This window comes from Anoplolepis gracilipes, chromosome 16 (genome assembly GCF_047496725.1).
Source record: "Anoplolepis gracilipes chromosome 16, ASM4749672v1, whole genome shotgun sequence".
In the NCBI taxonomy this organism is placed as follows: Eukaryota; Metazoa; Arthropoda; class Insecta; order Hymenoptera; family Formicidae; genus Anoplolepis; species Anoplolepis gracilipes.
Genome location: NC_132985.1, coordinates 2,817,217 through 2,835,416, shown reverse-complemented (window position 1 = coordinate 2,835,416; position 18,200 = coordinate 2,817,217). Strand labels below are relative to the sequence as shown.

The 18,200-nt window shown below is 33.6% G+C and overlaps 1 protein-coding gene across 6 annotated transcripts in view; it reads left to right on the top strand.

Annotated features, from left to right (window-relative positions):
• The window catches only part of Sif (guanine nucleotide exchange factor still life), a 39,028-nt gene extending 25,816 nt beyond the window's left edge, over window positions 1-13,212 (top strand). For 4 of the 6 annotated variants that reach the window (XM_072908459.1, XM_072908461.1, XM_072908460.1 and 1 more), the window contains exons 13-30: window positions 8-153; window positions 594-861; window positions 1,441-1,584; window positions 1,986-2,168; window positions 3,138-3,413; window positions 3,504-3,674; window positions 4,023-4,209; window positions 5,478-5,744; window positions 6,331-6,608; window positions 6,737-6,931; window positions 7,290-7,398; window positions 8,083-8,262; window positions 8,348-8,466; window positions 8,787-8,963; window positions 9,049-9,236; window positions 9,738-10,126; window positions 10,420-10,641; window positions 10,955-13,212. In XM_072908459.1, coding sequence (XP_072764560.1) covers window positions 8-153; window positions 594-861; window positions 1,441-1,584; window positions 1,986-2,168; window positions 3,138-3,413; window positions 3,504-3,674; window positions 4,023-4,209; window positions 5,478-5,744; window positions 6,331-6,608; window positions 6,737-6,931; window positions 7,290-7,398; window positions 8,083-8,262; window positions 8,348-8,466; window positions 8,787-8,963; window positions 9,049-9,236; window positions 9,738-10,126; window positions 10,420-10,641; window positions 10,955-11,133 — 3,678 coding nt within the window. In that variant the 3' untranslated portion in view covers window positions 11,134-13,212. The remainder of the gene's footprint in view (window positions 1-7; window positions 154-593; window positions 862-1,440; window positions 1,585-1,985; window positions 2,169-3,137; window positions 3,414-3,503; window positions 3,675-4,022; window positions 4,210-5,477; window positions 5,745-6,330; window positions 6,609-6,736; window positions 6,932-7,289; window positions 7,399-8,082; window positions 8,263-8,347; window positions 8,467-8,786; window positions 8,964-9,048; window positions 9,237-9,737; window positions 10,127-10,419; window positions 10,642-10,954) is intronic. The other 2 variants (XM_072908462.1, XM_072908458.1) reach the window with 1 other exon arrangement.
• Window positions 13,213-18,200: the final 4,988 nt, after the last annotated feature.

The following is an 18,200-nucleotide window of genomic DNA, read 5'->3' as shown; positions in this document are numbered from 1 at the left end:
TTTTCAGATGTCAGACGATGATAGGATGTCACTCACCACCGCCGTCAGCGACGACGACGACGGCGAAAGTGTCATAAATTCACCCTATCGTGGGAAGCAGACTGGCACAGCTGCGGCTTCGTTCAATTGCACCGGTGCAGTTCGGAAAGCAGGGTACGTCGTTTGTACTTTGTTCTATAAAGATAATGAGCCTTGAGGGCCTGTATATAAATATCTCTCGGATAATGTTGGGATAAATATGAAGGCTATGGACAAAGAACTATCTTTTAAATCATTTTTTCATATTTTAAGAGATATTATAGCTTATAAATTTATTTACTTTATAAATTAATAAGAAAAAAAATTTTTAGTGTTAATAATTAAATATTAATTATTAATTATATATTTTAAAGATAAAGAAATTTGAAATTCTTAAGATAAGTTAAATGTGACATAAAATAAACAATATTAAATTGAAAGAATAATATATTGATAATATTCTGATATATTAAACATATTTGTGTATTTGTGTATTTTGTAGCAAAAATAAATCAAAATATACAAAATATATAAAGAGGAAAAATAAGGTAATAACAATGCATCGAAAATTCTAGATTTCTCAGTGTGAAGAAATGGCTGCTGCGCAAAAAGCATCAGATTGAACTAGCTAGGAAGAGAGGCTGGAAGGGTTATTGGGTCTGCCTGAAGGGCACCACACTCCTTTTCTACCCTTGCGACTCCCAAGAAAGCAGGGCTATGGAAGCGGCACCTAAACATTTAATCATCGTTGACGGTGCGATTATGCAGCCGATTCCCGAACATCCGAAGAGGGATTATATATTTTGCCTCAGTACCGCATTCGGAGATGCCTATTTATTCCAGGTGAGAGAAATTTGACAATTTTAATTTTCACGCTCGAAATTAATGTAAAAATATTAAAAAAATATATATTCACTTATAAATATATATGTGAGAGAAAAGATCTGTATAAGATAAATCGCTCTTTACAACTAGCTAATAGTTTTGCGAATAAGCTTCTTAATAAGCATTGAATATCGTTGCAAATGACACGCCAATTAAACTCACAGAAAGTTATTAAAGTGATTGACAAGTGAAGGGAACAATTCGAGATAAAGTTGAATTCAAATAATTTTGGTTCAGTTTAATCTCTACACTTTGGCAGCACTCGAATGCATTAACCGCGCGAATCGACTAACTAGATGTATTTAATTAATTCCGTTTCACAAAACTCGCGTTTCTCGATCATGCAACGGCAAACTTTTAATAGCCTACGGTTCCTACTTAAAAGCTTGTCGTGACTTTAAAAAAAATGTGAGCGACATTATGCACATTGCTTCGATATCGATTTGCTTTCAAAGTTTCCCGATGATGTTTAGACATCAAAGTTCTTAATCCTCACTTATATTAGAAAAAAAAAAACATTTGTTTTATATTTTTTAGGCGCCGTGCCAAGTGGAGCTGGAAAATTGGGTGAATAGCATTCATTCGGCGTGCGCCGCTGCTTTCGCACGTCATCGCGGCAAAACTGGCACGCTGCATCTTTTACAAGAGGAGATCTTTCGTCTAGAGAAGGCGATCGAGTCGGTACGTCAAGAGAATGCCATTGAATTAATCAATATAATATTTCATTGAGCTTGATTTGTTTTAAATATCGGAGAGAGAGAGAGAGAGAGAGAGAGAGAGAGAGAGATTGATTTATTCTCGCATCATTTAGAGAAAAGTAGTTAAAAATAACAAAGTTTATATTGGTTTGTTAATTTTTGCTCCGAAAAAAGAAGCAATTCGTCAGATGTAGGAAAAAGTTTTTGCAATTAAATTTGTTAGATTTTTATTTCACAAAAATTATTAATTACAAATTTTTAATAGAATTTGAACATTTTTAATTACTATACATTTTCACACTTTGATAGAATGTTTTTTTTTAATAAAAAAAAAAAAGAAAGACACATTAATTGATATCGACGTATATATTGTACTATTTACAGGACCACAAGATGAAACACATGGCGGATCTCCAGCAATCAGTAGTTTCCGATGTCGACACCAAGCAGCAAATCAACAATCAAATAGTACAATGGGAAGAGAATCTGGAACGGCTCCATTGCGAGCAGTTCCGTTTGCGGTGCTATATGGCTAGTTTGCAGAGTGGCGAACTGCCTAATCCAAAAGTAAGTATCGAATATAATAAAGAATATTACTTTTTATATATACTAAATTTTTATAATATATTGTACTATGTATAATCGAAAGACATTGCATAATTGTACGAATATAATTGCTTCGGCAGAAAAATCATTTCTTCGATATTTTATCGATATTTTTTACCAATAAATATTTTTCATTAATAATGCATTTATTATTTTATTATTTTGGATTATTTTATTTATTAGAATGATTTCAACCGTGAAACCGTGTTGCGCCGATTTTATTTTTTTTTCAATTGTCATCGAATGTGATGAGAAATCGAGATTTTATATCGATTCCAATCTTGTAATCGAACAGAACGCCGTGATTTGACTATAGTTTTTATAGAAGAAGCTCATTCTCTCGATTTCTCGCGGATAAACAACATTACGCACTGCAATCTCGCTACATTGTCCACTCCGTCGCTTCAATTGTGTGAAAAGCGGGGTCGTCTCCCCCGTTCGCAGTCCGCGTTCAGTCAGGATTCGTTAGTTATCTCTTTTATACTCGCATCGCGAGTATCTAATTTGCGCCATTCGTGCTGTAATGGTATCGATCGTTGCGTTGAAAAACAAGAATCGTTCGTACGATGATTTGAATATATGGTAAATTAATATTTTCGTTGCAATCAAACTATTTAAACAACAGCAATTTAGTATAAATACCAATATATATGTATATATATTTAAGTTATTATTAATATTTTATAATTTATTTTCGGTTTTTTACTATTTGAATGAGAGACGATATTTTTTTCTTTTTTTTTTCAAAAGAATATTCCTTAAATTCTAATATTCATAGATCATGTGGTTTTGAATCATCATGTAATTTAATTACGTCTTGTAGATTTAACTTTCAAAGATTTTATTTCTCAAGGTGGTGCCTTGAGGACAAATGACCTAGCTCGATCAGCTGACGATACTAAATAAGCCCTGTCCTCATTTCTCCTTCAGAGTCTACTGACGCACGTATCTCGCGCTACGAAGCAGACGTTGAACAAGCTGGGCGTCTTCACGGTATCGTCCTTCCACGCCTTTATCTGCGCTCGTAGTCCATCCTTGCTGAATAATTTATTAGCGGGTCGCGGAGCGACAAAGAGGAGACCACCGCTGCTGTCGAGGTCAAACAGCGGCTCTAGCAGACGCTCGCTGCAGATCTCGTCCAGGGACGAGGAGAAGAGCGTCAAGGTGTCCGTGCCGGAAAATCAGGTACGATCATCAGGACATCGGGTGAGTTGATCGAAAATCTACCTAACGAGACACTAGAATAAGATAAGGGTAAGAAGAACGCGACCCGGTGTTTCCCGTTCGCTGTTTCAGCTCGTGTCGGTGTTCCTGCGCGACGCCATGACCGTGGAGGAATTTCTGGCAAGCGCATGCACCAGGAAAAACCTTAATCCGATGGAGCACTTTGTGCGCGTCAAGAAGCGCCGAGATATGGAGGACCACAACTATTTTGTGCCACATAGGACTGATTTGATAGAAACCTATGTAAGTTAGAGAATGCATTTAAGTAATTTTGATTCATCTTTAATTTAAGAATTATTTTTTAAGAAATTGTGAGTGCTAGAGTATAATAAAATATTATTAGTTTTTTTCAGATCGAAAATAATGATTAAAATAATTACAATATTTCTCTAATTCTAATCCCATTGTGTGTGGACTTTTTAAATTATAGAATACATGTAAATAGAAAAAAAAATGTTGTCACGTGTCTCATAAATAAAATTATCATTTTTTATATACTTTTAATCGATTGCTTTATAAAGTAATTAAAATTGTTAAGGGTGGCGAGGATTAATATTGATAATGTAATATTTCTTTTTGCTGTGCATGCAGTTGCATACGCACGAAATCGTGGAAGTCTGTGCCAAGATTTTATATCAAGTGGAATTGCAAAGAAATACTTTAGAGCAAATGTGGGGCTTCTCGGTTGAGGCCGAGCTCATAGAAAACTCCGACAGACAGGACGAGCTCTGTTGCTACGTTAGTAGAGTGGAAGACAAGAGCGTCGCCATGCAAAATGGTAAGCACCCCTTATCTAGGACAATATATAACTAAAATAAACGTCCCTCGAGCGCAACGATTAAAAGTTTCGATCGTTACAAGGTTTTTTTTTTATTTCCAGTTATTTATTAACTATTTTATATTTTTCATACTTTTATCAATCTCTATTATTTAAACGCTTTTAATTCTCTGTACGATTGATTAATTTTATATGATAATTTCAATATAACGTATTAAATTAATCAAAGTTTATTCAAAATATTTTCTTTATTATAGAATCATAGAGAAAAGAAGCAAATCAATTCTGCGGTCAATCTGATAGAATAAGTTCATGTGTGTTTTATTATGTACATTTATCTAAAGTTTTATCAGAGAAATGAAAAACAGTACTACGTTATACAAAAGTTTCACGAGTTAATAATATTCCAACTCGCTTTTTTATTCTCGATTTAACTTGTTGTGAATCTTAGAAAACGATCTACAGCAAGGTCTGATGATGACCGTATTAATTTTTTAGACCGTGTCAGCGCCAGGACGCGCAAGGACGCCATTGAAAAGTCATCGATTTTCCGCGCCTCGTGGTTCACTCGTTGAGCAAAGTCTCGTGCTTACGGTTAAATGAAGCGCGTATAACGTGTATAAAAAAAGAAATATATATATATATATATGTAATAAAAATATGTTATATACGTGCACAGGGGGGTGGGATGGCTTAGGGCCGCAGGCGCGAACGAATCAGCATGACATTTAGCGCCGCCTTTCCGTATGTCTAAATTTACCTGATGGCTTACTGGTAAAGCACGACCGAAGGGAGCGACTTATTATAGTTGCGAAAGATACCGAGCCGAGCGGATGATCGTCTACGCAAGCGGGTCTACGTAAAGCAGACGCGATGAATGTCAGTCGAAGTGAATTGAAAGAGTAGTCATTTGATGAGAATCATAGTCACTTTGAGTCATAAAACGGTAGTCGCGGGCGCGTTAATTAAGCCTTATCACTTCACCGCGATAACAATTCGATAAGTCAAGAATCACAGTGATAAAAGTATATATGGAGCTGTCTATATAATTTTTCACGTTTTCTAAAATAATTAATAAATGCGTTAATGCGTTAATAAATAACAGACCGTATTTTTGCTGATTATTTTAATTATTTATGACCTTTTTTGTCAGAAATACTTCCCTGTTGATAACAAACGAATAATTCTATAATTGAAAAAAATCCTTTCCGACACAAATTCTTTTTCGAATTCTTATGCCACTCTTGGCGACATCATTCTGCTTTCAGGAATCATTAAGGGTGATGAGATTATGGTAATTAACGGCGCCATCGTGAGCGACTTGGATATGATGTACTTGGAGAGCGTTCTACAAGAGGAGGTGGGTCTCTGCATGATGATGCGATCCTCCAGAACAGAACCACCGGATCTCACGGGTATTATGCGAGTCACCGACGATATAATCGAGAGTCTAGTTTGCCCGCCGCCACCTACCGATCCACCAGTTATCAGCGAGGAAATGATTTCCGGTCTCATTGTGCCAGCACCCGGATGGAGTGAGTTTTTTTGCGCTGTCCTTTGAAAAGTCGTTACATTCAGAACGATATTTTATTTCTAATTATTTATTAAATAAGTGAGACATGGATAGGGCTAAAAGTAGATCATGATCACGAAAGTCGCGTCTTCAACCGAGATATCAAACCATAGAAGCTATTTACTTTCCCGTTTTTAATTGAGGTGACCGATATGTATATCGCCGTAAATATGAATATATATAATCTCATTATTTCTAATCTAAAATATATACGTGTTGAGAGGTGACAATATTAAGTATTGTTAAATATGATTGTAAAGTCAATTTTTCAATGCAGAGTTATGAATTAAATTCGCATTACATAGTGATTAATTTATTACGAAAATATTTTTACTAACGTATTATTTTTTTTATAATACAGACTAAAATTTTTTTCTAATTATACTTTTTATTCTTATAATAATAAATTATATCTGCCTTGCGCTGTAATAGTACAATTTTTGTATGAAATTATTATCATTAATAAATATTAAGGAGGATAAATTTTTATCGTTGCAATTATAACGTATTCTACCACAACATAATGCATATTTTACTTTGCTACGCAGGTAAGGAGAACATTATGCAAGAATGCTCAGCCGCTCACATGGAGAACAGCAAACAAACCTCGCGCACCAATTCCTTCGAGATCGAAAATCTTTTGAAGACTGCTGAACAGGTTACAGGGATCTGTCGTTCGCCGGGAGAAACCAGGAAATCGAGTCCTACCGGAAGCGTCGTCAGTTCCCATTCGCAAGCCCTCACACCGAGCCGGCAACTTAGCGATGCTGAGAAGCTGAAGAAAGTGATTTTAGAACTGATTGAGACTGAACGGACTTACGTAAAGGTAATAATAGTTAATTATAATACAATTATAATATATTAGACAAGAGATGATTTTTGATGAAGAAAGGATATATAGATGTATAAATATATTGAATCTAATTAATTCCTTCTGTTTTTTTTTGTTCGCAGAATTTAAATAATTTGCTGGAGAACTATTTGGAACCCCTTAAACGCGAGACCTTCCTGTCGAACGCGGAGATCAACGCGTTGTTTGGTAATATTCAAGAAATCGTCACGTTTCAACGACAGTTCCTGCAGAATCTCGATCACGCCATCGAGATGGAGGCCGATTTCAATAGCTTCGACCATCCGAGTCAATTTAAGGTACGCGCCTTTCTTAATCTTAATTTACCGACATAATTTAATCACTTCTTAATATCCAGCTAATTAAATAGGCTATTAAATAAAATGGTATTGTTCCATTAAAAAAAATAAAACTGGCAATTTTCTTTCATTATATTTTGAAGCTATATATTATTATTCTTATAGCACAATAAATATGTATATTAGAATAAAATTACATATTTAAGATATTATCGGGAATTTTATATGAAAATCGATATTTATCGTTGTTTTTTAATAGCTCGAATATATTGTCAATAATATCGAAAACTGATAATGTATACTTGAATCCGGATTAAATTCATTTATATATACATTTTTTATTTTACGATTGTTACAGGGAGTCCTGTTTTCCATTGGAAGTGCCTTCTTATATTACGTAAATCACTTCAAGCTATACAGCTCGTTTTGTGCCAGTCACTCGAAGGCTCAGAAAGTTTTACATCCAAGTAAGTTTTCTCTTAAAGTGTATATCTCTCTTTCGCAAGAGACGACCTTCAGCGATTTCTTTCTCCATATCAACACGCCTGATCCTTTGCGATCGATAATTCACTTGCCAGGAATAACTGTGTCCAACCTCACTCATCACTCTCTATAAATATATCGTTCCCAGAAAGTACTCCGGAAAGTACTTTATTATTCATGTCAACCTTTCGCGAATGAGTGACATTTTTGCGGCCAGTGAATAGAGGTTGTGCCATGTTAAACATTCAAGAGATTATTTGAAAGTGTCCTATGGTCCGTATCTATTATTCTTTGAAATTTTATTTCGTCATTTAAAATTTTAATATGCTAATTAAACGCTATATCCGTTGGTTTGTTCGTTCATTTTAAAATGTAACTTAATATGATACGAAACAAAAAATATTTGCCTCGGACATATTGTTCATAATATTCGCTGAGATATATAATATATATATATATATATATATATATATATATATATATATATATACATACTATATATATATAATTCAAGCACAACATGTTCCAGAAATGCACGTTCCTAACTTGACGAATCAATTTTTGCTTTAATATAAATTGCATTTTATGTAAGAGTAAAACTTCGAGTAAAACTCGACGAAACACGAAACAATCTCTCGATAATTATCAGAGATAATTGACAATTTCAGACGAGGGAAATCAAGCTTTACAAGAGTTCCTGCAAGCGAGAAATCCTCGGCAGCAACACTCGTCAACCTTAGAATCGTACTTGATAAAACCTATACAAAGAATACTCAAATATCCGCTGCTGTTGCAGCAGCTTAGAAATCTCACCGATGAACGAAGCGAAGAACACCAACACTTGATCGGTAATTACTGCGATATTGTGCGGCTAATGTAATAAACGAGTTTCAAGCATCATCAGGAGTTTAATCATGAATGTATAAATTGCAGAGGCGCTCAAAGGTATGGAAAAGGTGGCGGAGCATATAAATGAGATGCAGAGAATTCATGAAGAGTACGGAGCTATTTTCGATCATTTGTTCAGACAACACCAAAAATCCTGCAAACAGGTAAGTTAATTTTTACTTTGCGCCTTTCTAGAAAAATAAAATATATAATAAATATTATACAATAATTTTATTTATTCCGAAATAAAAAGTGAATAATTTTAAATCACTTTATAATATTTGCAAATAATTATAATTAATTTACGTTTTTAACATGCAAAACTTGTATATTATAATATTTTCTTAATTATAATAATTATTTTCTAAATGTTATATTAAACTCTAAATTATATATTTTTTGTTTGTTATATTCTTTAAGTTAAATAATAATTTACTCTTAAAACGATAGGATATCTCGAATTGACGCATTAATCTTTTGACAGCCCATCGACTTAAGTCCAGGTGACCTTTTATACTATGGCGGCGTCGAGTGGCTCAATATTTCCGACTTTCTCGGCAAAATAAAGAAGGGTCTCGAGTTACATGCAATGTGCTTTGTATTTAAATCGGCCGTCGTGTTCCTGTGCAAAGAAAGATTGAGACAGAAGAAGAAACTCATGGTGCGCGTTTATATGATTTAATTCTCTATATTGATTCTTGCAACGTTTGTAATACTAAAGAGGCTGCGTCATATACATTTTTCAGGGAGTTTCAACCAAAGCTAACTCTAGCGAGGTAGAAATCATTCGTTATCAGGTGTTGATTCCAGTGACGGAAGTCCAGGTTAGAGCCAGTTCTGCCAAGGACATGGAGTCCCACTTCTTATGGGAACTGATTCATCTAAGAAGTCAATTACAGAGGAGATCGGAGAAAGTATACGTGCTCTCCAACAGGTATTTTTTCTTATCATTATAATTAATTAATCTCTAAATTATAAGCATCTAAATTAAAATATTTAAATAAGATGTTTAAATAAATTAATAAATTCTTTGAAACATATCATAAATATTAAATTTGATTAAAATATTTTTCTTATGCATTTATTTTTTAATAATATATTTGTTTGATGTGCTATAAAATAGATTCACCTTCATGTATGATAGATAATTACCATGATTACATATGATTGCAATCGATTATGTAGTTAACATAATTTTACTGATTGATTGAACGCGAAAATTGACAATATTATTATATTCTCAGAGTAAAATATAATAAATTATATGCGAGTTAAGTCTCTCATTTAACTCGCAATTACATCTCAATTAAATTTTCTTTGCAAATCAATATAAAATTAATATTCTGTTATTTTTTTTCACAATTTCTATAAAAAAATTCCTTGTGAATAAATGTGGCTACTTTACTAAATGTTTTGCTTAAACTTCTGCTTACAGTACAACAGAATTCCGAAACGCGTTCTTGAAGACAATCCGGCAGATCATCCGAGAGTCGGTGAGAAATATGAGCATACCCTCGACGAAACAGAATATGAGCCATGCTCCTATGTCGATGGCACCGCGCATGTCGACCGGTCACGTGGAAAAATTCGACAAGCAGCAGATCTGTCAGGCTCAAAACGGAAACGGCAACGTTATGGTGACGGGTACGCTCTCGAAGAAGGCGATGAAGCAACAACTGTTGGCCAATTCGCACAAGCGCAAGTACAGTCATTCCAAACAGCCGGTGGAACATGAGAGTTCGGAAGATAAGGACCAGGAGGATGCGCCGGTCGTCCAGCAGCAAACGTTTCGCTCCAGGAGCAAAACCATAAGTGACACTTCTGGTAAAACAAAAAGTCTCTTCTCTTTAGTCTTAGTTTCGGAGAAATTTTCTTTTTAATCTTGTTAAATATGTATATATATATATATATATATATATATATATATATAAACTAATTTTTATAGATTTATAATATAATATGTAATATATATAATATATAAAATATATTTATTATAGATGATATTTATTTTAAGAAACCTGATAAAAATATGAAGAAGTATATTATAATTTGATTATAATTAAAGATATCATTGCTGATAAATTTTTGAATACAATGTTATCTTTTCTGGAGCTTAGGCGAGGTAAAAGTCGAAATGGATTCGGGTACGAAGTCGGAAGGTGAGGAAGATTCGCAGGCTTTTTTAGGCGAGAAGAAAACAAATCTCGGCCGCACACCTAATCATCTGACGCTAAGTACCACGTCGACCATCTCGGCAGGAAGTACTGGCAGTCAAGCTAGATTGATCCAGTCCTCCCATCAGCCTGAGAATTATCAGCCCATTACCGTCAAGGAACTTGGTATTGATTATCAATATTTTTTTTTATCTTTAACAAGAAAGCTTTAGTCAGATAATTGTTACAAAGTTATTCAACTGTTTATTAATTAAGAGTTATTTGTGAACAGTTAGCAATGAGTTTGAAAAGCAATAAATAATAAATATAATTATATTTTAATTACATAAGTACGTGATAGTTTCTCGAATTTTGTTTTAATGTATTTTTATAATAGAATTTATTTTCCCGTTTTCTTAAAAAAAAAATATATATATATATATATATATATATTGCGCGGAAAAAAATTAATTTCTATAATACTATATTACTATGGCAGGTTCGCCGATTTGGAAACCACGGGAGCTACCTTCCCTAGGGGAGGCTACCACATTGCCACGCAAGGGTAAGTCGGCCGGCGAGTTCGCGGACATGAGCTCGAGCCACAGCGCCTCCCGAAAATCTCTGATAGAAATCAACAATTGTGCTCAACAACCTAACTTTAATAATCATGTTTAAGTTGAATAATACCGAGGCTGACTCGCTAACGAGGTAATATCGTTATAAGTTCCACGACATCATCATTAAACACAATCAACATCCAACCACCACCACTACTACCATTATCGAGCGTAATACACAGAGATAATTGTCCAATTATTGCGATTGTCACGCGGTATCTGCGTGAGAGACAGCGTATCTGCCGTTCACGTGGAATTTATGGAAAAGACTGCACTTTCTTCCTCTGCTCTCTTCCTCGTTTTGTCTTCCAACAGGACTCCATATGTGCTTGTTTGCGTGTGTGTGAAAGCGTATTTGTATGAAAGCAACGAGATGCTCGACCGGACTTTTCTCTCTCTCTCTCTCTTCTCTCTCTCTCTCTCTCTCTCTCTCTCTCTCTCTCTCTCTATCTCATTTTGGGAGAAATTTATATAAAATAAAAATATTAAAACTATATTGTTTACGTTCTTGTACGATTCTTATATTCAAGCCATTAAAAAATTAAATTGTAATTTATAAAATTTATAAAATTACGTTATTAATTATATTAAAATATATAGAACATTATTGTAATTAAGATAGTTTATAATTTTGATTTTAAATTGATGATTTCAAAGATGTAGAAGGTCGAGCAGATCGCTGATTCTAAATAATTCGATGATGAATATCGAATCGTTATTGAATAGCCAATTGTTGTGTCGATCGTGAAAGAGCGTAAAATGAGAGACTCTGAATTTCGAAACACTCGATTAATAGATGATATAAATTCGTTCGTCATAAACGTATGCTCCAATTCTCTCTTTAATTAATTTTAAATATAGAAGAAAGTGCAGTCAACCTTTTAATTATGATTATTAACTATTTATTTTATTTGAGATATTAATATAATAGTTATAATAGTTATACGCAATGTTCTCTTCCAGAAATTGAAAATATAAACTTCCTTAAATAAACCTCCTAAACTTACTGTTTGTTAGGTATTACAGTGTAATTTTTTAGCAGCTTATGCTTGCTTTTATTTCTCTGTTTATTGCAATTAATATTTATAATAGATAACAGATAATTTTAGCTATACAAAAAACATTCTATTTTATAACCAATTTTTAAAATAAGTATGTTTAAAATTAAATAAAGCATAAAACTTTGGTATTCACACATTTATAGTCTCAAAGCTTAATATAAAAAAAAATATTAAGGAAAATTATTCTAAATTGGCCAAGAATTCTCTCGTACATGAAACAAATTTAGAAAACATACTCTATATTATAAATATATTCGAAAGAAATCTACCAAGCCACACAAGATTAAATAATCATGAGTGTTGATGTCATGTGTGCTTGCAAGAATCCTGGAAGGATGGATCAAATTATTGCTGAAATAATTTTTTTTATGCCCTGCTATTTAACACCATTCAATGGCATAATTTTAACTAAATTAAACGAGACGCAATCTGGTTGCCTTTTCAAGAATTGCCAATGATCGAGGCTCCGTCTTTCGATCCTCTCGATCCCTTCCACGTGGACGGTGGCGTGATAATCGGCAGAGAGATAATTATCGACTCTGTATATATAATGTAATAATGATATTATCGTCACTATAATTACCGTCGATCGCGATCGAGCGCTCACGCGTAGCGCGCTCGTTACGTTGTTTCTCATCGTTCTCTATCATGTGATCCCTCTTCCCCATTTTTTTATTATTATATAACCGTCGCGATGCGCGTCACGCACCATGCATTGACGATCGCCGGATGATGTAAAGGCAACTGATAGAGAGAGAAAGATTTAAAATCCGTATTAAAAAAAGTAATCGAAGAAGCGATTCGTGCGCATAGCGAGTAAGTTTTAGCGATTAAAGGAAATCAATTAAGATGAAACACAAAAAAATATATGTATACATATATTATACATACGGAATATTATGTGAAAGAGAGCGAGAGAGAGAAGATGGGTTTGTGAATCGCATTGTAACGTCGTCCACGGTTTCCCCTAAAAAAAAAAAAAAAAAAAAGTTCCGCCGCGTATTAACCTGTTTTCAGGGTCGAGCATCCTCGCCAATATAGCAGACTTTATTTTTAACGTTACTTAAGATACAAAAGAGCGTTTGAAAACGAACGAGAGAATGTTTGAAAGGGAGAGAGAGAAAGAGAGTGAGAAATGGTCAGAGTGCTCGAGACCGAAGCTGCGAGGTGAAATGCGTTGGCGTAATGACGAGATGCATTCAAGACCCATGAGAGGAATAAAAGCGAGATAGATACGAGGAAAAAAAAAAAAAAAGAGAGGCGCACACTCGACCTTTAAACGTATATACATTGATTAGGGACGGTGAACGATGTGACATCGATGGTGTCGGTGACCGAAACTCTTTACGATAATCCGACACGTGTATCGCGTTGTTAATGGGTATTACGATAAATTAAGAATGGTATCGAGGGATTAATACGTGTAAATTAGACGACAGAAAGTATCCACATAGACGTATACCTACAACCAAAAATATATATAAATAAAAAAATATATATACACATATACACACACATGTACACGTGCGTATACATATATAGATACACAACGATTGATGATGCAAAAGTGATGGCATTTCGAAGACGAAATTTTCTCAAAATATTCTAAGGGAATAGATTTTGAGAAGATTTCCCGAGGGTGAAAGTGTTTGGGAAATATTCTTGGAGAATCGAAATATATATGTATATTTTCCGATAATATATTCCAAAGAGATACTCTTTCACTTCGCATCATCATGAACGATATGTACGCATATTCGAAGAAAGTGGATGTTGCATGCACGATATAATCGATCTCACGACTCGATCTTCTATCAAACGAGAACGTTTACGAGTCTCTGGGCGAATGTGTGTTTCCTGAGTAGGACAATAAACACAGGGAATGGATCTGACGATGTTTCAGGCATCACCTCGACATATAATCCTTTCGCGAAGGATGCACTTCTGCTCGAGGAATCTCCAAACTTTGGTATCTTCCTTTTACCTGTGATTCATACGGTTCCAGCTGTAGAGAGTTAGCGTTAATAATTGCAAACTAACTGGCGGACCCGGAATCATAAACTGCGAGCTTAGATCTTCCTCGACGTTAATTTCGTTAAGATCGAGAACGATGCCTCAAGCTACGTAGATCCTGCTGAAATGACATAGATGTGACAAAACTTCACGCGGTATCGATTTTTTTATTTTATCGCTACCGTTTGCAATGGTATTTGCGTTCACAAATATCGTTCGCATCAGTACTGCTTATGATTATTATCGAAATAATATCTGAAACGATAAATTAGTGAAAATCGATGGCAAATAAAATATAGCGTGTAAAAGTATACCGAATGACCTCTAGAATTATAGTCCAAAGATCGTTGATGTCCTCGTTCAACGTTTCGAATGATTTGATGATCGTTCCGTGATCGTCGTCCGATGGCCGACAAATAAGATAATTGCCGATTAATGGGATTTGATAGTGTACCGATATACCCGATACACGCACACATTTACATGTTGTCGTCCGGTGCGTCGATCCGCGACTCGAATAAATGCGTTTCTGTTTTTAAAACGAAAAATGCGTCTGATAGTATAATATTTTAATATTATAATAGCGTAATATACTACAATATTATAGTATTATAATAATATAAAATATTGTACACGATATTTATATAATATTATAAGATTATCGACGAACGAGAGATATCGTGCTGCAAATGTTCCACGTAATATTTAAAAACAAAAAAAAAAAAAGAAAGAGACCATTTTGAAAATCTGAAATCGATCGACTATTTCATATATTAACGTATATAATAACGTAAAAAACAAGGAATTTTCCACATTAATGCTCGCCGAGAAAGACTGCGTGAATACAAAAGTCGTGTTGATCTAACATTCGTGAAAGAATCGCGTCAATTATTAATATATTTCCAAAGAAAATTTATACGCGTACTAATTATATGTATATCGGAATGCTGAGATATTATTGTACAGTGTTTGTATAGTTGGTGAATAAGAACGGGTAAGGTTTGATCTTTTCTTTCTTCCTCGTGACGGATTGGACGAATTGCGTGAATTTTATCCATAACGTTTACGAATGTTTTACGCTGTAATATTGCTTCCATCTCTCGATATATACGCATTACACGTATTTAATCGCACGTGCTTTAACACAACAAACTTACGATCTCCGCGATACATATGTACGAAATTGCGAAATTGCATTAAGTGGTAAAATTCATTAACACTTGATTCTTGATTGCCAATTGACATAATTTTATAACATTTTTTTTTACATTTTACATTATTGCAATAATTTTTTTTCAAACGTATATATGTGTTTACTTTTATTTAAATTATGTAAACTAAAATATTAATTTTTTAAATAATTTTATTAATAATCGATAGATTTTGAAAAACTGCTCACTTTATACTTTATATATAATATTTTACAAAGTTATCAGTAAAATACAAATAGTCAAAGGTGTATTATATCTGAAATATCTAATTATATTAGCAAGAGAAAAAAATTACAGGCAGTTAAGAATATAAAATCGATTTCATCTTGTAAGTTTTTTTATACTGAAAAGTCGATCGATCTTGCCAGATTTAACTTACACCACGAGTGTGATGAGTCGTCCAAGAATGAGCTCTTCCTTTTTTTCCGCTTGAAATCGAATATGCGAAAGACCTGCCATCCTACGCAAGAATCTTTCAGAAGGCGGAAATGTCAACGAGAATTGAACTGTAAATTTGTAACATTTAAAGACGTTAGTTTATCTCGGACAAAAGAATTTCTTCGGAGAGAAAGTCAGAAATCTCCTTTTTTCTTATTTATCGAGAATATATGTTGGAAAAGTATGACGAACATGGTGCCAAAATTGTCGTATAGCAATAATTAGTAGGGTCAATCAGACTGACTTATAACAAAGTGTTCAAGCGCGGAAGTTCGTCGAAAGGTAAAATATCAACGAAAAATTTATCGCTGGAATATCACGATTGATAATCGCATGGATATCACACTTAATAACAACCAATATAATCTTTGACCATGAAATTATACCCAACACCAAAAAAAAAGCATAATACGATTTCCTGAAGAGTTATTGCGCTAGAATACTAATAAATGATTGATAAATATATTTAGAGATAGAAAGTTATAGATGGAAAATTACTTTAGACTTAAACAAAAGAGAACGATAAAATTATTATCTTGAATTTTATTTATTATATCGAAGAAGTTCTTTGGAACGTGATTATTGTCTGAAAAAATGAATGGATAAGAATCAAAATATATAGAGAAAATCGTACTTATTTTTAATAATGATACGAAAAAAACCATATTGTGGCGAGATAATCTTTTTTACTATTATGCAAAAAAAAATTATGCTTGGAAACTCGTTGACATGAAGCGTTAAAATGGATGGCGGGAACGATTAGATACATCCATACATACATAGATATACATGTATACATAGACACAGTCACATGTGCAGTAACGCGCACATATACACAAAGACACAAAATATATCTAATAAGACATCGGTTAAGATCTGACAGCGAAAAAAAAATAATAAGATACCTACTTACTAATTACTATAGGCGAGAACACACACGTGCAGATTTAAGAATTTACGGAGGACCTTCTGTTGCTCGAATTATTGCATTGTCTACTAAATATAAATTTTATTGTATAAATTCTGTCGAGGCGCGCCTCCGAGCGAGAGTAGATGTTTCTTTTTCTCCTCGACCTCCATACCTTCTTGAAAGGATCTACGAGAACATTCGAGAAAGCGACACAGATTGAGAAAAGTGCGTAATTGAAGAGTACTCTTTGGCCGCATAATGATTGAGCTGTTATCATAATATCAAATACGATAAACCGCTTCTCATATATGGCATATAATTCTACGAAGACTTTCTATGTAGAGTATCCTAGGACTATCACGAATTCACATATTCGGATACGATAAATATAGATAAATCGCTTTATTTTTATCTTGCTATAATCTTTACTAAACCTCTAATCAATTGATCAGATACAAATGTCTGGAAAACAATGTAACAAGTATGATTGCCTCTTTTGAAATGTAAGCGCTTTTATATTTATCCACATATAAATATGCATATATGCGAAAAGTGTTTCGTCACTGTCACTTTATCGCGGCCAGATGCCATTTAATTGGAGATTAAACAGATAGTACATTTCGTATCTTTTATCTTATCTCTTTGCTTTAAGAAATCTATATTATAAAGAATGTAAAAGTACGATATTATAGAACGAAGGTTAAAGTTTATTTAATTTTCATTCTAGCTATTTTAAGAAAAATAAGTAACATTTTGTGTGAAATAGTTTTCAAAACTTATGTAATGTATTACGTATATATTCCAAAATTCCATATACATTTGAACATTCAAAAATTAAAATTATATAAGAAATGTTTTAAACAAAAAGACGTAGGAAACATGTACACTATATATTATATTTCATCATATTTTTCATGTATTCTTTTATAAGTCTTTTTTTTCCAGACAATAAGAAAATAATGTTACGCTCCACAAAAGCAAAAGATTAAATAATTATCAAAAAATCATTAAGTATTCAAGGAATTTTTGTAATACCAGTATCTATTCAAACGAATTTGATGAAAGAATCGAATGGCTCTCTTATCAGAAAACTGCGATATTTAACAAATATTGAAAGCAGATCTAAAAATGCTAAGTAAACTATCAAATTACTTATAGGATTTTAGCGATTTATTCTCATTTACGCACTTTCCTCGACGATGAGTCGGAGCGGAGAACAAAAAATCGAACAGGGTCGAGACACTCTAGCTCGGAGACGTATCCCAATAGTTGGCCTAGTACCAAGTTTCATATTTTTCGCCCCCCCGGGTATGCAGTGGATCGTCGAACGATTGATCGTCTATTGTATGATTATTGACATTCTTCCAGAAATTTTATTGATAAATATATATATAAACTTTATCGCTACCGTTGAACATAATAATATTTGGGGATATATGATTAGGACGATACCTTCGGTATTTATTGGGGAATACTAGATCGAGAGAGAAAT